At 42.7% G+C, this 25,614-nt stretch overlaps 1 protein-coding gene across 7 annotated transcripts; it reads left to right on the top strand.

Annotated features, from left to right (window-relative positions):
- Window positions 1-10,792: 10,792 nt before the first annotated feature.
- bdnf (brain-derived neurotrophic factor) lies at window positions 10,793-25,019 on the top strand. Of its 7 annotated transcripts, none has more exons than XM_079555593.1 (3): window positions 11,051-11,067; window positions 12,675-12,792; window positions 23,622-25,018. In XM_079555593.1, the coding sequence occupies exon 3, from the start codon at window positions 23,643-23,645 to the stop codon at window positions 24,432-24,434; it is 792 nt and encodes a 263-aa protein (XP_079411719.1). In that variant the 5' UTR covers window positions 11,051-11,067; window positions 12,675-12,792; window positions 23,622-23,642; the 3' UTR covers window positions 24,435-25,018. The 7 variants fall into 7 exon arrangements, with proteins under 7 accessions (XP_079411720.1, XP_079411719.1, XP_079411722.1 ...); XM_079555596.1 differs by lacking the exon at window positions 11,051-11,067 and adding an exon at window positions 11,666-11,850; XM_079555592.1 differs by lacking the exon at window positions 11,051-11,067 and adding an exon at window positions 12,131-12,148.
- The last annotated feature ends 595 nt before the right edge of the window (window positions 25,020-25,614 follow it).

The raw sequence follows: 25,614 nt of genomic DNA, 5'->3' as shown, positions 1-25,614 counted from the left end.
AACTTACAGACTGTCACTATAAACACAGTACATTGTTTACATTACTGATAATACTTTTTCTGGTAGTAGTAGTATTTGTATTCACAATCTAGAAAAATAACAGAAGTAGGCTGTTCATGTTGGTGCCTTTTGACGGCGGTACCCTGCCCTAAACAGTATATAACAATACGCTCGTATAGCCCTATATCTTTGAGCACAGAGTGCACAGTGGCAGAGTGGTTAGCACTCTGGCCTCACAACAGGAAGGCTGTGGGCTGGATTTTCAAAGTGGTTGATTCACCATCTCGTGTGGGTGGAGTCTGCATGTGCTGACTGTGCTTTGGTGTTCGCTGTGGGCACTCCTACTTCCTCCCACCACTCAGACGTGCATGTGTCGGCTGAGTCGGTGACTCTTGGAGTGGTTGTCTGTGCATCTTCCCTGTTACTAAAAGGCCAAGGTGTAGGGTGTACCCCACATAGTGAAGGCACAGGGGAAAGGATGAGCTTCTTGTTACCACTAAAGGAGATAATTGATGTTGTGTTTTGTTACTGGGGTCTGTTTTCCTACAGTTGGATGCTCTGATCTTCATTTTATTTTATTTTTTGAAATAATAATAAAAATCATTAGAATCATAACAGCTTACACTTTACAACCCTGTTACAAGTTCCTCAAAGCACTACAGTGAAGTCACTCACATGCTACAAAGGGATGGGATTTGAACCACCAAACTCCAAGTTGTTGAATAGCCTGCTCTACCATCTGAGCCACAAGTATTTTATGAAACGGTGTGTGTAATTTACATACAACTCAGTGGGTCTTAAACTGGGGCACGCGTACAGTACCTCTTGTGGTGCTGATGGTACTCAGACCTGCATAAAGGCACTGGAGCTGGTCCCCATTTAACACACAATTGACTCTGTGCATAACTTCAAATCATAACAACGCCACCCAAGAAGTGACTTCCTGTTTCGATCCAGCACACCAAAATAAAAGCACACAGCTCGTCTCATTGATTAGCTCAGCAGGTACTTGCAACATTACAAGAATATAATTAAATACACACATTTTAAGGGTTTTGTCTGTTAATAGTCTGGCAGAAAGAACTAACTGAACTAATGAATAAGATGGTGCTTTTATTTTGGTGTGTTCATATCAGTTTAGTCCAGTTTTTGAATTACTTCAATTTAGACTAATTTATGTCTATGTCCAATGTCCCAGAGGCACATGAAAAACCAAAACATTTATTGAGATGGTACATTGTGTAAAAGGTTTGACCTCACCTACACCTTTCTTTGTCTTACCAATGAATCTAGTTAGTTATGTATGATGTCACTACTACCAGTCCCCTTTTTATGTGACCTGTTGATGCACTTTCAGTGTCTTCTAAACCTCCATTGTAAGGCACCACTTCATACCCACAAAACAACTTTTTCTTCTTGTGCGTGGAGGTGGCAGCCGAGCTCACGTGTTGTTTTCAGGTAAACGCACCAACGAGTCGTGTCTAAGACGGTTTATGTGCGGGCGGGAACTCTGCATCTTATCTTTTTATACTCTCCGCGGATGAGGTCAGAAACTAAAGTTGATTTTTCTTTTTTTTTAAGTGAGGAATTCAAGGGATGCGCTCAACAGATGCTCCAAAGTGAAACGTGAACCCAAATTTGGACAAAGATTTCCGGAGGCGACAGGGGCGGAAAAGTGTCCAGCAGAAGTCTGTCTGACCACAGTTTGTGCGAGCCAGGAGAGAGAGCAAGAGAGAGAGAGAGGGGGGGGGCAAAAAAAAAAACTTGGATAAACTTGAGCCTTATTTTTAGGACATTAGCCCTGAGGCTGCAACTGTTATCTGGCTGCATCAACTTGACTTTGTTTAAGGAAAGAAAAGAGAGAAATTCGGGGGGAGCGTATAAGGGGAGGGACTGTAACGGGAGTCTCCAAAAGCCACTGAAAGGAGTTTGATCCAAGTGATATTTTATATGTGTCCCGGTCAGCGCTAGACAATGGGCCACGGCAAACCACCAGAGAGCAAAGCATGTCAGGTGAATAGTATGTCTTCATTGCAGTGTTGTACATCCAAGGCCTTTGTGTGGCCGAATTTGGCTGCTGGAGTCGCACAAAAGAGGCAGTTTGTTCGCTACTGACAAGTGTGCTTTTATTTGCGCGGGCCCCTTTGATGTATAGAGAGGAACTTCGGGCCCGGGGTATCCCTAGTGCAGACAAATGCACCAGAAAGCCCACTCCATTGTATCATCTTCAACAATTCACCTGGCCATTCAGCGCGCAAAGCTTTTATTCCCCTTTAAGATCCTTTATTTTAAAAAACGCTGTGCCTACTGTCTGTCTGTCAACTGTAATGAGGGGCGGGACGAGGGAGGGGGCGATGGAGAGGGCACGCGGTTCAGAAACAGAAAAGGAAAAAAAACACAAAAACTTGGCGGATCATGTGACTTTGTTTATCAGGTAGGATGGCTATAACTGGAGTGGTCCAGTTTAAAAGACGACCACGATTTATCATTGAAAAGTGAATGATGTGTACTTTATGTTTCATTTGAGAACTTTAATTTAACACTAACATGAAGGACAGTGTGTACGTCTTTTGCCCAATGACACAGCGACACTACTACTACTACAATGATAGTGACAGGACAAAACCTGACTTGGATTGACCTGAACTGCAGCTGTACTTAGAGACATATTGGCAAAGGTTCATGATGACGGAAGAAACCTTAGACCTTTTGAAATATTTTTCAAACAAGCTATTTTGTAATACCTCTTGAGATGCATTCATCAAAGGTTTTCCTCCTCCTCATTTTCACATTTTGTATTAGATTAATTCTCAAATTCCTCCTTGCCTTACTTCATAATTGCACTTTTATAATTTGACTCTTTTATGTCAAGGTCTTTGATTTTTTTAACAGTCAATAAATGTGTTACTATCAATTTATTCAACAGTAAAAATATGTATAATCAGGAACCTAAATGTAAGTTTATAAAACTGCTGAAAATCATACTGACAATGGCACTGAAAGCTAGAAACATCAGAACGAGTGTTTCCCTCAGCCTGTCGTGTGCTGGACCATAGTGCAAGGCCACAGTGAGTGATCTGTGACAGTGTACATCTCTCATTGCTTTCAAAGTGTGGTATGTGTGACAACTTAAGCTTCTTCAAGCAATTTTAAACGTTATCCAAGACAATTTCATTTATGTTTTAGTAATGCACTTAAGTTAAGTGTTTTTCTGACTTAAACATGGTTTAGACCCAATTTCGACATAATTTAGTCCAATTTAGATCTAAGTGAGATTTAATCCTGATTAGATTTTGATCTAGTCTGATGGTACTTGACTCTTTTATGAGGTGACACATACTTGGAAGGTAAAAGGTTTTACAAGGTGATACTTGGGGTGGAAAGTTTGACAGTCACCGTCTTCGTGTTAATTTCAGCCAAAACATATTTGACATTGTAAACAAAAAAAACACTGTTACATTTTGGGGGGAAATAGAAATACAAGTTAATTATCAAAATAATAGGGAAATACGGACGGGGCCTTTCTGTGTGGAGTTCTCCCTGTGCCTGCATGTTTCCTTACCTATCACTAAAATATGTACAACAGGTTCCCCTCTGGGACCAGGACTGTCCTGAAATCTCAGTGGGGCTTGTTTAAAGAGGGGGTATTATGCAAAATTGACTTTTTCAAGCTTTACATCATGTTATTACGTCATTCCCTCATTAAAAACATGCCTGAAGTGTTGCCTTGGCACATTCACGTATTTTTGAGTAATCTGTAAAAACTCTGATGGCAGCCATTTTAGGGATAGGTTTGCCTGAGTCCTCCTAGGAACGCCCCCACCTCCTGGAGACGCCTCCGAGCTTTCGTCACCAGCCGAGTAACCAACCACTGCTCCTCAGCAGAGCCCCCTCCCCACTGATGCCACAGACAGCATGTGGAGGGGGCATGTCGGAAAGGGTCAGAGGTTCTTAAAGAGACAGAGGCCTATTTCAAGACATTCACTACAGCCATTTTGAGAGATCAATTTTATACAAGGCAGTTATTCTAATTGACTGCTTTTACAGACCAACAGAGGGTTTCGTCATCATTGTAGTGTGATATAGACTGGTGCTATGTGATTGAAAAAAGCATAATACCCCCCTTTAAATAATAAAAGAAAGAAAGATTTGTCAATTAAATGTTCTAAATTGAACTCCTGTTTGTACAGGTCGGTGTGCACTGCGCTTGGACATGTGACCTTTGCTGATTGGTTAGCATCTTCCTGCTAATCCCAGCTCCGTTTAAAGGTATTGTAAACCATTTCTTACTTTTTGCTGCACAATTCCAAAATAACATGCTTGTACCATCTCCGCAGAAAAGTAGACGGACTCATAACCATGCAATGTGAACACGTTTGTTGCCGCGTGTTGGTCGTCTGCGCTGGTCTGAAGGTCAGTCAAGCTGCACACTCTTGTATTACATGGGGCCCCGCCATTTTCGAGACTTCAATGCAAACTCTCTGGTCACTACCACTGGGAACCAATAACGCCTTTGGCTAAGCAACAAGATGCAAATACTTGTATTCAAATCCCTCTGTAGACGTTCAAGCTTACACTCAATTCTGAACAGCAGCATCAAATACAGAGAGTTACAGTCACAAAGGTTTAGCCTATTTTATTCTATCCAATGAACCCAGGCATGTTCATGGACAGAAGAACGCTCAACCCATCAGAGGAGGCTGTATATATTTAATCCTGCGAAAGCAAGAATGTTAAGCTTGCCCCATTCCACATATACATTTGAATCCAAGCTACTTTATTTTCGGACATATAACAACAGTTTGAATAAGGAGAGACACTGGACCCATATCATTAGGGAGTAAGGTGAGAGGGCGGGACATACGGACTTACCTATGTCCTCTCCCCTCTGACGTCAACACAGCCGTCAGCATATAGCGTGCGGAGCTAATGTGGTAACGCTTTGATGTCACTTCTTGACACAACCCACTCTCAGTATGTGTGTGTGGGACTAGCGTAAGAGTGCACGGGCTTATACTTTCCTTTAGACTGGCCTGAGCACAATTGACCACTCAAATGTTCCCAGCACTTTTTACAAGCCACAGTTACATTAGTTGTATATTGATTATTTTAAAGAGGGACAAGTTGTGGAATATGGTGGGACATGGTGGGATGGACTTTGAACCATTTCATTTGCTGTTTTAGCCCCAAAACAACAGCAATATGTTTAGAAATATATACTGTATATATCCAGAAAGTCATCCTCCAACTGTTTTAATACGCTTCACTTCGGGACTTTAAAAAGTGGGGCATTATCCTAATAGGTGAGACAGTGGAACGAAAACCTAAATGGCTGTGCATGAGTGGATACATTAGCTGAATTTTGAGACTACCTCACTCAGAGACATATTTTTAACCATTTAAAAAACAAAAACATAACAGAAGTACCCATGCCACAGTTTGAGGTAAGTAACTGAGGTAAGTGCAAGTAACTAACAAATATAAAGTGAAGTCATTTAAGTGGATTTACCTCCCTCCCCTCATGGCTGTTGCCTCCTCCCCCCGGCCGCATCGCCCTATCTCGCGGCAGCCCCGTAGCCCGTCTGGTCCAGGCACAAACCATAAAGATAATGGAGACAGCAGCATCCTCCACTTGCAGCCTGTGGAGCAGACGGACATTAGTCAGCCCTGAGATCAATGCACTTGTATGTCACACCCCGCGCCGCATTCCTCCCCTCAGGCCAGTTTACATACTCACCTGCTGTTAACGCACACGAAAGCCAGCAAGATGGATGGGCGCGAGCTCTTATCAAAGCAAGGGTGGGGGGACTTAAGTAACTTTTAGATAAAGTGTAATTTAAGTCAAGACAATATTTTGAGGTTGGTAAATTGGGATGATTTTGATCATTTGTGGCCATATTGTATGATTGATTATTATAAATGAAATGACCATCAACATATTTTTCGACTGTTAGACCCTAAACAAAGCCTCTTTTAGTCAGATAAATGACCTAAACAAATATCTATATACCATTGCCGACTCTTCAAGGCTGATGTCCATACTTTTAAATAGAGCAATTACAGTATCAGTCTGATAACTATCCCTAAAACAACTTTTTAAAGGCTCAATCACTAAAGTTATACCTTCTTCTAACTCATATGAAATATACATTTTTGGTGTTCATCATTAGGCTGATGTAAATAAACTGATGATGAGAAGAAAGTAGTAGTTGAGTAGTTATAACCCTTTAATGTTACCCCCTACAAACATTTTTAAGTAGTAGTAGTTTAAGTAGTAGTAAGTATCTCCTAACCATTTGGGGGAAAACATCAATGTTTTTTTTAAACAGTTCAAACCTGATCTAAACCAGTCTAAAACGGGTCTAAACCAGCATAAACCAGTTCAAACCCGATCTAAACCAGTCTAAAACTGGTCTAAACCAGCATAAACCAGTCCACACAAGTCCAACTCTAATATAAACAGGATATTTTGAGTATTACACACTTAGATAGATAGGCAGAATTAGAAACAACACATGATTCAATAAAATGTGCACCACCAAACGGTTGAGCAAACTATTTTCAACTAGTTACTAATATAAAGAGTGATTATTATGAAGGCTATTTTTCACTTGAGGTTGCCCATATCATTTTGTGCAATAATTGCACTCATTTTTGGGCAATCTGAATGAAATTCTAATCGAATCGTGATACACTGTAAACACACATATCGTTATAGGGCTTCCATGATGACAGGTCTGGAGTCAGTTTGGACTTTTGGAAGAATTTTATGAGAGCATATTTATGCTAAACTGGAGCAGAAACAAAGCTAAATGCAAATTAAAGCAATATCAAGATTTGAGGATTATTGTTGTCAAAAGGCCCAGCCCTCACAGACAGCTCTTCCTATTGAGTAAGAATATGATGAAGCAACAGTATAGCACGTATCATCACCCACCTCTGGGAAAGACATACTTTGGCCTGCCATAAGCCAGTGGGCAACCCAAAAACCATCTATCCTCCTCTGTCCGTCAGTCTAAAGATAGCATCAGAGAAATTAGCACAAACGCAGCGCGGAGCATCACTGTGAGGTATGGTGGCAGCGGGGCGTTATTTACGGGGCAGCACTGCTATCTCTGAGTCACTGCCCCAGACTGATAATTGATTCCTCTCTCTCTAAAGAAATATTATGAGGCAGAGTGACAAATGTCCAGCGGGGAGCATACGGTATTGTCATCAGGCTTGGCAATTGTACCTGCTTTATTGGTGATGGTTGGGGTTCTGAAAGTTCACATATTACAACAGTGAATACCAATAGAGCCAAGTGAAAGAAATTAGGCACCTTTTCCACCAAAAGAGGGTAAAAATTTGACAAATGATAAAAGCACAAATTGCACAAATACAATATATGATGTGCCATGAATACTGTAAAAAATTCTGGCACACATGCACATAAAAGTTTATAAAAAAAATATTTTCCTTGTCACATAGGCTTACCATGTTTAACGATTGCGGGAATAAAGAATGAAAAAAATTGATAATACATAGATAATACATTTCTTAGCCATGTTGCTATACTATACTATACTATACTATACTATACTATACTATACTATACTATACTATACTATACTATACTATACAACATACTATACAATAGCTCAGTCCCTGAACTCAACTTCCCATAGCCAGCAGGTTGGTACGCTGGCTGTGCGTAAGAGGCTGTAAGAGATAACCTGCTATTTTTACCCAGCAGCAGGTACTATAGTAGCACATGACGTGGGGCCTTTGTTATCAATATTTATGGAGGCAAAGATTAAGATAGAGTAGAGATACACAGCTCGGCCCTAATAGTTGTCATTACAGCGAGGGGAAAGTGCTGATAGTCACAAAATTTTAGCCTGGCACCGTACATTTTAGTAATGATTTCTGAGACCACCCAGGCCCCAAATGTAATTAGCGGATGTAAACAGGAGCGTACGAGGGCCACAGCATAAAGACACTCCAATGATTTTGTTCAATACAAATTAGGGCTGCACGATATGAGGAAAGATTGTAATATGCAAACACTTGTCTTGAATATTGCAATAACGATATTGTTACAATATTTTACTAAAACATTTCAACACTGTAAATTCCAAGTAAAAAGTAAACAAGAAAGTTATTTTGTCAGAAGATACTAAACCAGAGGAACAACAAGCGTTTTTGTTTGAGGCTATACAGGCAAAAACATGACACTTTCAGTCAGATGGAAGACCTCAGTCTAAAGACAAAAGGGGATTTTGTCCAAAAAACAGCACAGTATTTCACATAGTATGGGATATCTAACAAATTCTCTACACCCCTGTTATCTTGGGGCATGATTGACTCACCAAATGCATCACAAAATGACGTCTATTGGAGTGTGGTCAATTCAAGGGTGTAAATCGTACAAGGGTCCGACAGATGCGTCTGAATCTTCTCTATTTCAAGCTGGATCATCTTGGGTCATAACCTCTGCTCGCCTACACATCAGTGAAGGAAAGGCCTTTGACTGTAAAAAGATTATAGTTCAAGGTTCAAAGTTGGCTTTGTTGTCAATTCTACCACATGCAAAGTACATAGAGAACTGAAACAATGAGTTAACTCTAGAAGAGCGATATTGAAACATATGAACACGGATGCATGGACCTGTACTCACCTCAGAGAAAAGGGAGGATACATTTGCTTAGATTTAGGTTTTGAAATACATTTGTCTAAGTTCATGGCTACAGACACATTTATTCTGACATTTAAAAATACTCTTAATCAGTTTATGTCAAGCCAGTTCACAACCGTTGTATTTGAAAGTGATATGATATTAGTCTTGTATTTAAAGCCACACTGTGAAACATTCCCGGATATATGTTGCTACGTCACAGGAGCAACTAGATTGTCGCAAAACGCTGATGAACAAACATGCCAGACATACCAAATGCTCTCCTTATGTTTACAGTGGGTCACAAAAAAAAAAAGAAATAGGACTTAATATATGAATTAAACAAGAGTCGGCCACCTGTAGTTGATGCAAAGCGTTAACATCTCCATGGAGACAAGCCGGTGATGTCCCACTCCCAGCAAAGTTACGAGGTCTGAGGCGAGCCCACTCACAGTATGATTTATTAAAGGTAATTTTCAACCAACACAAACACTCCTAATGATTTTATTCTATTTATTTGATGAAATGTTGTGCGGCCGTTTCTATCACTTGCACATACATATTTGATCTACATGTTACTTCTACTCCTAGCGTACACTGTGAAGTAACAACACACATACAACTCACCTGTAAGTGCACTGACAGTGGGGTGAAGTGGCTCATTTGCCCACAGAGCCATAGGCAGCCCGGGGGATTGGACTGATTGATCCTATGACCTCAAGCCAGGCCATAAGATACTGTGGCGTCGGAGTGCGTGTGCGGGGGAGGGCGCACAACGCTGCTAGTGCACAGAGAAAAGGGACGAGCGTGAGTCAGTATTAGTCTGTGAAAGCTGTGGGAGCACTGGAAGTGTTAACAACATCACAAGTAGGAGAAAGTCAAGTTTACCACGTCAAGGAAGCAGGGAGGACTCACCCGAGTGGGACGGGTCCAAAGAGGTGATGGGGCGCTCATATCCTGATCGTTTTAATCAACCCCCGGGGGGACAAAAGTGAGGCATTCATCCCCCATGCTTGGTGTCCACACCTAAGGGTCTTTCACGTCACCGACCCTTTTATTACTCTCCTGTAACGAGTGTGAAAAGCCTGCAGCATTTAAATGGAAAAAATATGTCTGGGGAGAATAAGAGCCTCTGTATGTGCCACTTGTTGCTTCTCGAAAACTGTATCCGATTATGCCATCTTGTGTTGTTGATAAAAAAACAGGAATAAAAACGATGGAAGAACTTTGGCAGCATGTCCAAAAGGGAAGATGATATGCAACATGCGTAGTCGGACTGAATTAGAAGCATGAAGTGCCTAAGCCAAGCAACACCGAAAACTGTGTCAGAGCCTAAACTGTCAATAACACAGCAATAATTGGGAGGTTGGCGGTTGTTTGGGGCGGCTTGTGCGAGCTGTGATGGGAGGGGGCGGTGACAGACTGGCATCATCGGCAATGTTTCAGGGGGTTCCGTATTTTTATCACATTATATTGAGGATTCCCCCTTATGCAACCGCAATAGGTGTCACAAACCACTGTGCTCCTTTTGCCATTCACAAGCCTGGGGGAAAAGAAAAAAAAAAAGTTTCAAGAGGGTCAGGGAAGTCAGCGGGGTGTAAAATGTGTAATATAGCAATCGCTGCACCTTGAGAAGAAGATGATTCGCTTTAGTGGCAATCCAATAAAAGGCATTTTTGTGAATGACTTTGTATGCGATTGCCCCTGTGTGCTTATATTGAGAATTAAGTAACTTTCCTCATTGATAGTACTTTTTTTGTTTTGTTTATTGACATCATTCTGCTATAATATCTTTGATCGTGTATTTCTGGACTGGCAACGTTGGCTGTGTCTCCATGACACTGGTATGAGTAAATTGCATCCTTCCTTTGCTCTCAAAATCCACTGACTTGCCGGAGTGACGCTGGCAAAAAACAACGCAGATATATCATTCTTAAAACGCAAAGTTCTTGTGATTTCCACGAAGCAATTCAGAACGACGCGATGAGTCGTTTTGGAGGAGCACGATTGTGACGCGTCACCCAGCAGAAACTTTTGGTCATGCTGGCGTAGAGTCAGGCAAATATCAGCCTATTACTCACATTACTTAGTGGATTCGGGGCTTCACTTGCACAGCGCTTCGTCACTGCATAACAATCAGATGGTGGAGAGTTGGCTGTGCAACTGATGGAATTTTACAGAAAACAGCGATTTCGCCTTTGAACTTCCATATATATACGCGCGTGATCGAGAAGTAGCACTCCGCTCTTGAGGCTGCGCTCTCTCTGCTCACACGTACCCCCCCCTCCCTCCCCCAAAAAAAAATCGCGCCCGAGGAGACGAGGAGAAGGACTAGTTTGTTTTTTTTTAATATTTTTCTTCTCAAACTCCTATTGAGACACGCAAAAGAACGCGCTTTGAGAGGTTCTGATGTAAGTATAAGATGAGTTGCAGGAGGAGAGAGATTACGGGAGCACGCAACAAGTCGTACCCCCCTCCCTCCTCCCCCTTAGTCTAGAAGTTTTCATCGCGAACGAAAGGAAAGCTGGTTCGATTCGCAGGCAAAGGAAAACCTAAAAAAAAAAAACGACCTGTTGTGCTCGCAGACTGCGTAAAAGGGCCCCCTGACAGTGTGTGGATCTCCGCCAAGGAGGGAGTGAACGGCTTTTTTAACACAAACACGTGAATTATTGGTCTCAGAAGTTTTGAGCCTTTACTGTAAAGCTCGACGCGGATCATTTGAGTAAAGGCAGTGAAACAGGCGAGCAGTCAGGAAAACCTATAGTCACAGCCTTTCCTTTCCTTTCCTTTTTTGTGTGTGTGTGCAAAACTTGGGGATTGCCAGTCGCTTTTATTTCAATCACGTAAGAAGACTCTCTTTAATGGCGTTGTCCAGGCGAGGGTGTTACGCACATCTGAACAAGCTTTCCTGACAAGCTTTGCACTGTTGTTGATGTTTGTCCTCCTCTTGTTGAACCACCCAGGTGTTGCCTATAAGAGAGTGTTTTTTTTTTTTTTTTTTTTTTTTAAAGCAAGCCGACATTGCAAAGGGTTATTAGATTCATAACAAGTCAGCGAAGTGGTGGGCGATCTACTGAGCAAGAGCTGAAGTTCTCATATGATGACTTGAAACAGACACATTACCTACCAGCATCTGTTGGGAGTGAGTGGATATTAACACACTTTCTATCTCCGGGACAGCGTAGGGGAAAATGGTAAGTAGCAATGGAAACAGCGGCGTACATACATCAAGAGGGGGGGGTGATTAGCAGCTGAGTCGTGCTTTGCTTGAGGCTGGTTGGTGTTGGGCTCTTTGCGCTGCTGGAAAGGGCTACTTGGACTACTTGACTATACTTTGGGGGAAAGTCAGTACCGAGACTCATGCCTGATGAGGTTGATGTTGTCAAAGCTTCAGTGCAGCAGCAGCAGCAACAGCAGCAGCAGCAGCAACAACAAAAAAAAGGCTTGAGTGTGGCATTTCTCTGCTCTGGATATGCCGGTTCAGTGAGAGAGGTAAGGCTTGGGGGGGAAAAAGAAGGCACATCCACGCTCTGCTGTGGATCTCGTGAGCTGAATGTGTTGCACTCATGTATGTTTGTAGCCTCTTTTTTTCCCCCTCCTTCTTCTTCTTCTTCTTCTTTCCCCGTTTATGACACATTGTTGTTGTTTTTTTGGGTTGTTTTTTGGTTGTTTTCTCAAGCCGAGCAACATGTGCCACTGTCATTCAGTAGAAATTCCCCCCCCATTCAGAGTCTTGTTTTTTTTACGCGTAAACGCTGGCAGAGGCACCGGTTCAATGTGTTGGAGCTGTCGAAAAAGGAAATGTCCAACCAACATGTGATCAAATATTAACAGGGCAGCTTTGGCAAGGGGGGTGAAAATTACACGTGACAAGGCTGTGGGAAGCCGCACAGTTAAAAAAAAAAAAAAAAAAAAAAAGGAAAAAAAAAGAAGAAGCGGTTTAAAGTGGGCACTCAAAAAAAGTCTATAGACATTTTCTTGGCCCCTCATAGTTACATTGGCTGTGTTATGCTTTCAGCACGTTGGACAGAGGCACCGGAGTCGTGCATGGACTAACACGCCGAGTGGACGCCAACTCTCTTTTCTCTCTTTTCCCAGCCCCTTTGCCAAACCTGGGATTGTTTTTTCAACTTTTGGTAAGCTTATTTTGAGGAAGCCTGTGCTCTTTGGTAAACGGCGAAAAAAAAAAAGAAAGAAAAAAAAAGCGGGATAGCCTTTTGCAGGGAAGACAAATAAATAAACAGGAAAAGGAACGCGCTTGCAGTTTCAGGAGATTGCGCTTCAAAGATGTGTTCTGGTTAAAGTAAGAAATGTTAGGGCGTCTGGTGTTTTGCACATCTCATTGTCGCTACCTATAGCAGCCCCCCCACACTGCGTTAAACTTTGGGAGATGCAAGTGTTGGTCGCGGAGATCTAACCACGCACATTGTGGTTGTCAGCCCCCTTGTAAAAGGTAAGAGCACAATCCATTGTTTTTCATGTCACTCTTTTGTTGCTATACGCGCTTCTGTCTTGCTTTTCCTCACATGTGAACTTAGGCTTCTAATAAGTACAGCATGCTGCCAGCATTTCATTGTTCCATCACTGACCGGAATCTCTCCGAAATGAAGCGTAATCCCAACCCAGGTGACTCATAGTGCACTATAGATCGTAGACACAGCTGTTTTTTTTCCCCCACTGAACTTCTCTGTATTCTTAACTGTATGCACTCTGAGGCTTTTGATGCCTGGTGTAAAACGCGTTAAATGGCACCGGTGTGGTTTGTGCTTTAAGTGCGGTTCTTTGGGAAGCGTTTATTTATTTATTTTTTGATTTTTTTTTTTGAGTTTCCGAACAGTGTCTGCTGCAACATAATTTGCGTAACCGTTGCGTTGTGCCTAATCACGCTCCCAATATGGGACTTAAAGACGCTGCAGCGATCCTTCTATCCTTCTAGTGTGGACGTCTGTCTGTCTGTCTGTCTGTCTGTCTGTCTGTCTGTCTGTCTATCTGTCTATCTGTCTATCTATCTATCTATCTATCTATCTATCTATCTATCTATCTATCTATCTATCTATCTATCTATCTATCTATCTGTCTGTCTGTCTGTCTGTCTGTCTGTCTGTCTGTCTGTCTGTCTGTCTATTTTTCTTATTTGACTGCTGCATTCATGTTTTGTCTTGATGTCTGTGGATTTTTTTTTTTTTTTTATCTACCAAAAATAGCCCTACACTTTACCCCCCTCCCTCCTGGACCCCCCCCCCACCCCCCCTCCACCCCTCCCGCCGTCATCGCCATCGCCATCAAATCACTTGTGTTTTTACTACGACCGCTCCACGGTTTCATTCATAAGGTGCTTTTCACTTCACCTGCTTCCCCCATAAGCCTGCGAGCTCGCTTTTTTTCCCGTCTCCAACGCGGCTCTGCGCGCACAAAAAAACTACACGGTTTCCTACATAGACGTCCTAGGAATGAAAGTACTAAGCGACAAAAAAAAAAAAAAAAAAAATCCCGTGCAAATTCTTATATATACATTTTTTTACACACTGTGGGAAAATCGTGGCTATTATTCCTGTAAAATTACAATAACGATGGGCGTGGTCAAAGCGCATCACTGACAGATGTGATGGCTGAAATGATGACAGAGATAAAAGATGAAGCCTCGCTCCGGACGCATTGATTTTCTTTTCTTTTTTTCGTATTCGTGCTATTTTGACTTAGAAACACTTCTGTTATTGCTGTTGGTTCTGGTGCTTTTAATTGCTGTGGGACCTTTTTTTCCTTCTTCTTCTCGAAATAGCGTTTTTATTTCCGCATTCTTTTATCAATTAGCATCCAAACGCGACGCAGTTCGCCCGAAGAGGATAATGCAATAGACTCTCCTCAAGATTAAGCCTTTTTTTATTATTTTTTCATCCAAGGCAGACGAAGCTTGCTTGCTTGGATGGGAGAAAACTGCAAGGAAGGAGAAAAGCCCTAACGCCCACTGCCTCTGCCATGGCTGGTTTAATCCACAGTAATGTTGCAGTAATAAATAAATAAACAAACAAAATCCGGATTTCCGTTCGAGAATAAAACATAATGTATTAATCTCGACGCGTTTAATAATGTGACGTGAAAGAAGGGGGAATTTAACGTCATGCGCGCGGATCGATTAGTCCGTTTTACTGCCTATTAAACCAAAAATAGATCAGACTTATTAGGCTTCCGGGCATTCATAATAAAAGCTGAAATTACTATATTGTTTTTCGGATTTAAACGGATTTAAGCGGGTCGTCGTCGTGGCTCGATGAAACAAAAAACAATGAATAATAATAACGACGCTTCTCGGCGCTTGTCGCGTTGTATTGTTTGATGAATAATTTAGTTTTATTTTATTTTGTGATAATGTGACGGTATATTTATTACGCTTTCCCCCCTCTCGCACCGAGACGTGGGATTATGGCGTGGGCGTGGGCGTGTTGGGTGAAGGAGGAGGGATGAGCGAAGGCGGGTTAGGAGGGGTCTGTGGGGTGGCACGACACACTTTGTATGTATGAAGGTTTTTTTATAGCACTTTTCTGCAATGTACGTCAGCGGATCAGTCCATAAATGGGGCTGCACGTTCTTGTGTGCGGCCGTGCGCGCTCCACGCGTGCGTCTCCGCGTGTGTTATCTTTCCCGAGAATCTCCCTCCTCTCCCTCTCTCTGCTCGCTCTGCACTCTCAGCTCTGCAGAGTTGGGGTGGGCGTCAGAATGTAAGCTTTATTGCGAACGTAGAATTATTTCTTAGGGCCCCGAAACTGAACTTTGAATTAAAAGAAGCAACGACGTTCATTTCAAGCGATCCGTCAAATTACGCGAAAATTACGCACGTTTACGCACTGATGCTTCAATCGCGTTGTACTAATTTTAAACCGCTCTTTTCATTGATAACCGCCGTCAGCCGAGTCTAAATTGCACCTCATAACTTTGACAGTGCAGCTGGTTTGGTTTGATCGTCGACATATTCAATTTTATTCGCAGCGTATATTTTTTATTCCTTTTGGATGAGTGCAGAATGTCTTGTAATAGCCGTATCTGCGTGGTTTATTGCGCATGTTTTACTCGTGTATTGCCGGGCCTATGGGGCCACAGTGAGAGCCTAGAAGAGCTTTACGTTATTTTAGTTGCTAGGCATTTATTTAGTGAACATTCCATCATGCAATGTTCACGCGCGCAGACGTTGCCACGCGCACATGTGAAGTCGTTGCTATGGCGTTTAATTCCCACGAGTCTCTGCAGTGGTTTTTACTTTGGCCAAATTTGTCAATTAAGTTGCACTTATTCGTATGTCAGATGCAGCGACAGACTGAAGAAAACACGTTGTTTTGTCTCTCCGCTTTAAACGCCATCATGGCCACATAGAACGCACCAATTCACCTTTAGAAAAGCTTCTCTTGTTCTTTAGCTTTCTCTGTTGCTTCTGTGTCTTTTTTGTGAGCCTGCTTTAGTCACAACTAGCGTCACCATCATCTCCATCGTCAACACCTCCATCCAATTAACAGGCTTGTTTAAACAAGTTCTGGCAGGGGGCCTTGTGCCTTATTTCGATTCTTAATTATCAGCTATTCGTCACAGGGTTGTTTTTGGATTTTCTTTTAAACAGTGCACAAGCCCACGAGAAGTTATTAATACACAGTGGACAGTTTTAGTACATATTAGTGTCGGTACACGAGGAGTCATGGCTGTGTGCGTGAGAAAGTCTTTGATGACAACAAGCTTCCTTGAACAATATGGCTCCTCCTCTGTTTCTTCTCCAAGATATTTGTACATATAATCAATAATGTGAATCACAGTATGGGTGCCAACATGTTATCAAACAAATCATGAGTCACATACAGGCACAGATTTAGTTTGCCTGGCTCATTTGTGCACCAAATTGGAAAATAAGATACAACCTATTACTAAGGCCTTTCTTGAGTATTTCCTCCCCAGCAGAGAACCAAAAGGTTATTGATGCTGTGGTTATATTGGATTGAGGGGTCTGTGGGGTGGGGGGAGATGTGTGAGGTGGTTGGGGGTGGGGGGTGCAAGGCAAGGGGAAAGATACAACAACAAGACAACATATAATAAAAGATGGCAGTAATTTCCAGTCATATGAAATACTAGTCTATTGTATTGGTATTTGTGATTAGATAAAAGCTTTGTGTGATGGCAATAAGCAAGACATGAAATTCTCGCTACAGCATTTGATTAGGCTGGTCTTTATTTGTTTAGCAGACACTGTTCTCCACCTCCGGATTTACGTCACAGTCGTGAGTCGTCCCCGCAGCCCAGTAGACGTGTTTTCTTTCATTACTTTGATCAAAATGCCCTCGCTGCCATCCTTTATCCCTACTGAAAATGACATTTCTGCAGAATGTCAATTCGTCCATGTTTTTTTTTTTTTTTGCACAAAGAAAGAACATGAACACACATACTTGTAGACTCTTGGAGAGCCTTTTTTTCTCTCCCTCTCTCTCAGCACACTGCCGGCATCACGCTGCAGTTTGGCAAGAGACGAGCCTTGAAAGGTTATCCAAGTGTGTCATATTGTCACTGGATGGCTCACTTATCTGCAGTCCAATGTATGTGCGACTGTATTCTCGAGAAACGCATGTGGTCGCCAAAGCTGTATCACCTTTAACTCTGTCCCAAAACTGACAAAGACAAAAGATCCTCCCCGCCATTGGTCCTATTTGAAGTCATTGTCACCGCAGCGTCCTATGGGGAAATCTTAAACCTATACAGAAATCGTACACCCGAGTTCCGATGAAATAGTGGTTTAGCAGTTTTAGATGGACGGCTGTTTGGCCACGCTTCTCTTCAAGTTTCACCTGGATGAGCCAACAAATTCCACTGGTCTCTCTGCCTTTCAAATTTTCATTCACAAAAAACCCACTCTGTAAAGCGTGTGAGCCCCCTCTGTGAAGTTGTGCTGTCTTTGCAAAATGGAGAGACACACACACACCATGTTGTTGTTTGGCTCCTAATGAGATGCCAAGTGATTTATTTATGAATTACTTGTTTGGAACAGCCCCTTGTGCAGTGTGCATTTTTTTATCCTCTCCGGAGTCAAGTCGCTCAGTGATTGCTGATGCAACTCTTTGTCATCCAGAGTTTGCCCTCGCCTCCTGTGCGCCTTTGGGGCGGGCTATATCTATCTTGGCATGTCCCCGGGTGTGTTGGAGGTGGGACTGACTCATTAACGCAGGTGTGAGCATCCACTCTCATACTGCTACATGCCAAACAAGGGCTCTCCACTGCTCATAGGCGCATGCAGGGAAGAGCGCCATGATGGGCAATATAGCAAGCACATCACAACAAATCCTTGCCCTGGACCAAAGCCAAGGCGCAAGGATAATGAGCTGCTATCTCCCCATTATACTCACTCTTGTATTCATCACAGGTGGACTTTCCAAATCCCCAATTGAAATGCTGTGGCTCTGCTGACGTCTTTATTCAAATGGTGAAAGGCGCAGTTTGTTCCCGATGCGAGGAAGCCCCTTTTCAGCTTTGTTGATGTTATTTAAAGGTGTTTATTTAGCATGTATGAGGTTGGAATGACCTGTGAAAGGATAGTTACTACACTGCGGGGCATTGCAGGGGAGGTGCCCATCTGTTGTGGAGGCAACTTGTTTCAAAGCCTCAAGAAAGAATTCAAGTTTACAGGCTCGAGATCAAGCGTGGCATCCTATTGTCTGGTGTTGCAACTCGGTTTTACAGCACAAAGCTTGGTAAACTTCAGTATCTTGTGTGTGGTGAGAGTTTACCAATCACACAATGCTGCTTGATTGATGTTGAAAGAAGAATTTGCATGGTGACTTAAGAAATAATCTGCTATAGCTGTGTGACCAGTTAGAATCGGGGTGTCCATGTATTCTCAGACTTATACACGACATCTTGTTAAAATGTAAAATGTCCTATTGCACATGACGTGAAAGCAAAGCATTTTGTTGAAAACTGTGAGTCCATTCTGATCTAAACATGGCCATATAGAAGGATGCTTTAAAATAACATCCAGGAAACCTCATATAGAGCTATAATTGGGTTAGATGCTGACGCAAAACGACGCATAGCATCTGAGCCGGGGCTTGTTTTAATATAACGCATCTATCCCCCTCAGTGTGTGCTGTTTAGAGGCAGAGGCACGCTGTTTTTAGTTCCCTGCTCGCCTAATTTTATACAAATAGGCCAAGTCTAAAACCACTCGAGGTGTATCACGACTTGGAGACGCACTGTTACGCAAATGCCTCCCTCTTTGAACTCACTGGGCATAAAAATACGGAAGAGAGGAGTGCAGAGAGAAACGCTTTGTGCTTTATATAGCCTCAATGTAGGATATATTGGCAGACGTATGGAGTGGATCCTGGCGGACAAACAAAAGCGCTAATAGTTCCGCCTCGGGGCTGCAGCGGCGGGTCACATGTTGCAGCGTCATTGTGTGTAGTAAAGTTACTGTAGTTTGCCACGGCTCCTCAGTTCAGCCTCTGAGGTCTATCAGCCGTGTGCTGCCGCTGCCTCCGCTGCTGCTCACAGTGCGGCGTTTTTCCCTTTTTCTTTCACCATGCGACAACTTCACTTTGACGCGATCTCCAAACGATCTCCAAACGCGCCGCGCAGCCATGGGAGTGCACTACCTCATCCATGCAATTTCCACCATCAATAATTTAATATATTTGCTCCATAGCTGAAGAAGAGATATCCTGAAGCTTGTCTTGGGGAAGAGAGAGGAAAATACCCTTTTAAAGTTAATTGCTCAGAGCAGAGAGTTTGTCTAAAGCGTCCCCCAGATGACACTGTCCTCTTGAATGGTCTCTTTCACGACTTGGGCAGTAAAAAGGTATGTTTTTATCTTTGTTTGCCTTAACTTGTTTTCCGCACTTTTGTTTTATTGTTGAGGGTGAGTGTATGTGTGCATATTACGAGGGAGTAGAGGAGGGGAGGGGGGCTAAAAGTAGCTCGATCAAGTCCGGTTCTCCTGCGAACAGACAGACTGTGAGGGATAGGTGTAACCTTACCCTCGCGTTCATTAATAAAAAACGGAGTTATTATGTTGATTAGGTTTCCAGAACACGCCGAGGCCGAGGCCACCATGCAAACCCTCCATAACGATGCTTTTGCCATTAAACCTGAACCAGCCCAAGCGATGAGACTGTTTATTATTACAATGAAGTAACGAAGTGGAGAGTGTCCAATATGTGAAATCAGACGCGTAAAAAACACTGAAACGCATCTGTAACTGCGCAGGATCATCCTCATCATCACCACTACTGCGGACACGATGTCCTACCGTCATGTTTTGTGTCGCCGATTGTGAAAAGTCTGAAAAGTTTGATGCAACTCATTAAGACTTTATAGGAAACCTGAGCTACATCGCTGCGTTAGCCAACACCACACACAGAGCTGGGGCAATACCCCGGGACTTGTTGGATTTTTTTGTTGCCATTAGTAGCACTTACAACTTCACATTGTTTTGTTGAACGCGTCGTTTATAGTGTGGTGGAAAGCTGGCCAGTGAACAGGTTCGTTGGTTCCACTAAGATTTTTGGACGAGACATTTTAACCAAGTATCAAGTGTGATTTTTGCAGCCATGGGCGATCAACTCTTGTATGTCTTTGTATGAAGAATAATATGGATTAATGCCACTGTAACATCTTTCAAATAAGTCCATATCTATATGACTTTATTTATTTATCTGTCTTCAGTTTCACATCAAGGAGGGTACACGCAGCATGAAAGGTGGAGGGAAACAGGATCTGCGCAATATTTCACGGTCTCATGCGCGCTCTAGCGTTCACAAAAGAGTACTGCATCGGTTTCTGTTCAACCCTTGTGCTTGACAGTGTGATTGTCTCTGTATATAAAAAAAACAACAAAGTATGGCAACATTAGCACAGTGAATTATGAGCAGGCTTGTATCAGGAAATGTTTGTGACGAGGCCGAGTCTCATTGCGTTTCATTGAGCCCGAGGAGGCGACTTATTTGGGAATGGACGCATCACTCAGCAGTCGTTTGAAGAGCTGACTCTTTGTGGCAGTGGCTGGGGTTGGCTCAGACCGGGCCAGGTATAATCCTTCAGTGCTGCTCATCTATTACTAAACATGCTTTGAAACTGTGTCAGATTGTAAGCAGATCCCAGACAAGGAGAAGGCAGTGAGCTTCCACACGTGTCTGCCATTAGTGCTGACAACTCTAATTGCAAAAACGTTGCATTGTTGAACGCACAAGGGGTCCTTTCGCAGACTACCTCCTCGTGCTGAAGTTGTAATGACAGTTTTGCCTTTATATATATTTGGAGACATCAAGTGCATAACATATAAGCGCGTAATAACATGTTGCAAGGGTGGAAAAAGTGAACCCAGAAGGGAGAAGAGTGCAGAAGTTTAATTTCTCTGTTTGATGTTGATATCAGGAGCTGCTGTTCATGATGCAGCCATATACTGTAATGACATGTGCAGTGGGGCAGAACAACATTACGCTGCCTGTCCTTTCATGCTTCCAGAACAACGTTTCTGCTTCTGTCAAAGGAGGGATTTATGGTTGTAATCCTCACCTGGCGCTCACAGAATAAACGCGAGGCTCGTACGTTTACAAGGCTCACGCAGTCGTGCGGCTCCTGATGAGCAAACAGGTGGTCAGTATGGCTGCGCACTCACCTGCTCCTGTGCACACATTGTTGCTGGTGTTCGGAGCTGTGCCGTTGTGAATGGGAGCTTGTTTGCGGAGTGGTTACTGCGAGATGAGTGGCGCGGTGAACCTGCAGGGCAGAAATCAGAAAATCAAATCACCGCAAAGCATTGATTTTACATGCACTATAAATGAACCCTTTTTCTACAGCTTTTGTGTTTTTTGTTTATTCATTTCAGTTGGCTTTGTTGTCAGCCTGCCCACACCTAAATCACACACAGGGAATCCAAATCGCCCCACTGTCAAGCCCTTTGGTGCAAAAAGATTGAAAAAATACATAAAAAATGTACACAATAGGGGGCAGCAGAGGGAGTGAAGGGGGAGAGTTCAACTTCCCCGAGTACTGACACATATTGTGTTGAAGCTGCTATGTGTTGACAGTGAATTTCTGCAGCGAATTTGCAATGAAAACAATTGCACACTGCCACGTTCAGGCCCAGTAGGAGATATAAGCTGGTGATCCTCAACCCAGGTCCCACAGCAATTAAAAGATTCATTGGCTTCATCACGTCTTAACAGGATGCTGATTGAGAGCATAAGCCGTATTGATTGTCCTGGATGGAAAACAGGAAATCGCGGAGTTAGAAATAAAATCATTTGTTGTACCCGGTGTGCGGGAGGGCGTCCCATGGGAGAGGAAAGGGCTGGCGATTGCGCACCGTTGAGTGGCATTACCCCCAGCAACCTCCTCCCCTCCTCTGGCTCCCCTATGGAGACCTGGAAGAGACGTCATCCGCGGTTGTTATGCTGCGAAATGACGCTGGCACCACTCTCCACACCCCCCGCTACTGCAATATTACCCCTGTGGTCTCTATTACGGAAGATGCAGCAAGCACTCCTCCGGTCTGCAGCACCATTTCCAGCATGAAGTTTGACGCCCAGGACGATAATCGCACGCTCTTTGCCTCCGCGTGGAAGTGGAACCAATTGAGTCATAATAGTATAAGCCTAAATGCATCCTATACACATAAAGAGCCCAAATCCGGTAAGCAATAGAGCTGAGATGAAGGCAGATGCTTTATGGTAAATGTCCAACTTTTTGTATTGTTTGTAGTAAGAAAGGAGGAGGAGGAGGAGGAGGAGGAGGGGGGGTTTAAATCGAATCTGCCTCCCCCTTAACAGACACACTGACTTGGGACATGCACATCACGCAGCTCTGGGAGTCAGTGGCTCATTAGAAACAAGTATGTGATATTCTGAATAGAGACTGTGAGACTCCCAGCACGTCTATTTTTAGGTGATGTGCCAGTCCCGTGTGGCGTCGGTTAATTGCAGCCACATCCCCAGATACCAATTAAGACTGAAGCAAATGCTTTTTAAGGTGGGGTTCGCTCCTCAAAACGCGCAAGGCCCTTTGTGTGTGTGTGTGTGTGTGTGTGTGTGTGTGTGTGTGTGTGTGTGTGACTTTTTGGTTTGTCTGGTCGGGATGGACCAGTGTGCAGTTGCAGTCTAGGTCAACGCTATTTTTAAAAGCGGAAATTTGATCTAGATTTCACTTGCTTATGCCTCAGTATAGGACATGTTTATCTTTTTTGAACTTAAAAAAATAAGAGGTGTTTGAATCTATTAGTCTATTCCCACATCATGGTGATCATTTTGCAGTAATCTCATTAAAGAAACCACTGCCCTCAACAAACTCCTGTTTTCCTGCCAAACAACAACTGGCACTTTTAAATATTATAACATTTGTCGAGGCTGACACAAAATCCCCTTTTAATAAGCGCTATCCGTATTGGAGAACAGGTCATTTTGTTAGTGGAAGCACAATATTGACCCTGTCCAAACATTAGCGTTCACTGAAAGCAGAAACAAATAATGGCATATTCTTTAAGCAAACATAGACACGGCGCTCTAAATTAATCTTTAAAGGTCTGCTCCATCGTTTGTTCCTGCCAATGATGTTATTGCAATGAAAAGACTGATAAGAAGTCTCACAGTAATGACTGCAAATGTTAATAAGTTGACATCCCTCATGTCCGGTCTTTTCTCAGTGGTTGGCTTAGAAGTGCGTTTAAAACACTGCAGCATAACATGGCTTTGAGAAAGCAAGGCCTTTATAAAAATATGTTCCAGTTTTTTTCTTGCCAACAAACAAGAACTGAGACCAGACATTACACAGGACTGGAATGATGACTTTGCAAACAGTTTGTAAAACTGATAAAACAGTGCCAGTGTCACTTCAGTAAAATATTGGGCAAGTGGCTCATGTCTTGGCTTGATATAAATGTGCGTTTGAGATGTCCAAAAAAAATCTCTTTGACTGATGTGCTTCTTTCTGTTTCTGTCTGTTGCAGTTCCACCAGGTTAGAAGAGTGATGACCATCCTGTTTCTTACTATGGTAATTTCATACTTCAGTTGCATGAGAGCCGCGCCCCTGAGAGACGCCCCGGGTATGAGGGCCCATCGGACGGAGGGCTACTTGGGCGCTGCTGCTGCGACTGCGGGCTGGGGCCATGGGACTGCTCAGGGCAGTGGGGGGCAGCTGGCGGCCCTCACAGACACGTTTGAGCAGGTCATAGAGGAGCTGCTAGAGGTGGAGGGTGACGCCCGTCTGGGACAAGGCTCAGAGAAGAGCCCGGGCGGAGGGGGGCCCAGTCCGGACCCGGCGGACTCCAAGGATGCCGACTTGTACAACTCGCGGGTGATGATCAGCAACCAAGTGCCTTTGGAGCCGCCGTTGCTCTTTCTCCTGGAGGAATACAAAAACTATCTGGACGCCGCCAACATGTCAATGCGCGTGCGCCGGCACTCGGACCCGTCGCGGCGTGGAGAGCTCAGTGTGTGTGACAGTATTAGCCAGTGGGTGACAGCAGTGGATAAAAAGACGGCAATAGACATGTCTGGGCAGACAGTTACCATCATGGAAAAGGTCCCTGTCCCCAATGGCCAACTGAAGCAATACTTTTATGAGACCAAATGCAACCCAATGGGGTACACGAAGGATGGCTGCAGAGGAATGGACAAGCGGCATTATAATTCCCAATGCAGGACAACCCAGTCCTACGTGCGAGCGCTTACCATGGATAGCAAAAAGAAGATCGGCTGGCGCTTTATAAGGATAGACACTTCATGTGTATGCACATTGACCATTAAAAGAGGGAGATAGTGTATAAAATGTATAGATTTTATTGAAGAGTTTAAAAAAGAGAATAAAGAGAAAATATCTATTTGTATATATACATAACAGGGTAAATTATTCCGTCAAATGAAAATTTTATGGACTGCATGTAAAAAAAGATGAAGTTTATACAGTAAAAGTGATACTACAGTCTATTTATTGAACATATTCATGACCTTGTAAACAATTAAAAAAAAATCTGATCAGTCATTTGTTGACAGTTTAAATTACTATCACATTCCTCCAAGACATTGTGATTTGTTTCCGTTGCCAAGAATTAGAAAATGAAGGAAAAAACAAAGCAAGGAACGAAGGAGGACAGCTCCATCTTTAAGGCTCGCGCTGCTTCAATCAAAAAATTATCCACTTACAAAAAGGATATGACGCTTTACCAAAAACATCCCGTTACATACTCAAAACCTCCTCCAGTAATTTATCTGTTTACTGTTCTAAACTTCTCAAGGTAATGTTGGAACTACATACTATGTCAAGGTGCTGTTGTCAAAGCTTTGCTGTTTATTTTTTTATCCCCACCAGAGGACAAGATATATATAAAAGAGTATATATATATATACATATATATATATATATATATGTATATATATATATATATATATATATATATATATATATATATATATATATATATATATATATATATATATATTCTATTCATGACATGTTTCTGGGTTAATATTATTCATTTTGTATGTTGTGAAGTTGTTTGCAATATTAAACTGAAATATTTGAAGAAATAAAAATGACTATAGGCAACTGAAAAACAAAATCAATGTTCATAAAGTTTCAGAAGTGAATTACAACAAAGAATAAACTTAACTTTAGGGAACGCACACATCTACAACATGTTGCATGAACACAGATCACTCTGTCCCTGATAACGCGAGAAAGACATTGTTTGAGAGCTTGACATAAGTCGACCGGACTTATTGGATATTTTTGCTAATCAAAATATAATTGTAGTTTCTTGCTTCTTCTCCACACCCCACACTTAATTTGTTCTCTTAATTCGCACATAGTGAAGATGTGGCACTTGCTTGATTGTTGCACAAGAAACTTCACATATTCTGTATAAAAAAGACCACCCACACACATGTGCAGACTGGTTCCTTAAGCCATGGGTTCATATGAGGCATGGCATGTCTGACAA

This window comes from Gobius niger (assembly GCF_951799975.1).
Source record: "Gobius niger genome assembly, chromosome: 4".
NCBI lineage: Eukaryota > Metazoa > Chordata > Actinopteri > Gobiiformes > Gobiidae > Gobius > Gobius niger.
The sequence above is the reverse complement of the archived record's forward strand: the minus strand, read 5'-3'. Positions and strand labels throughout refer to the sequence as shown.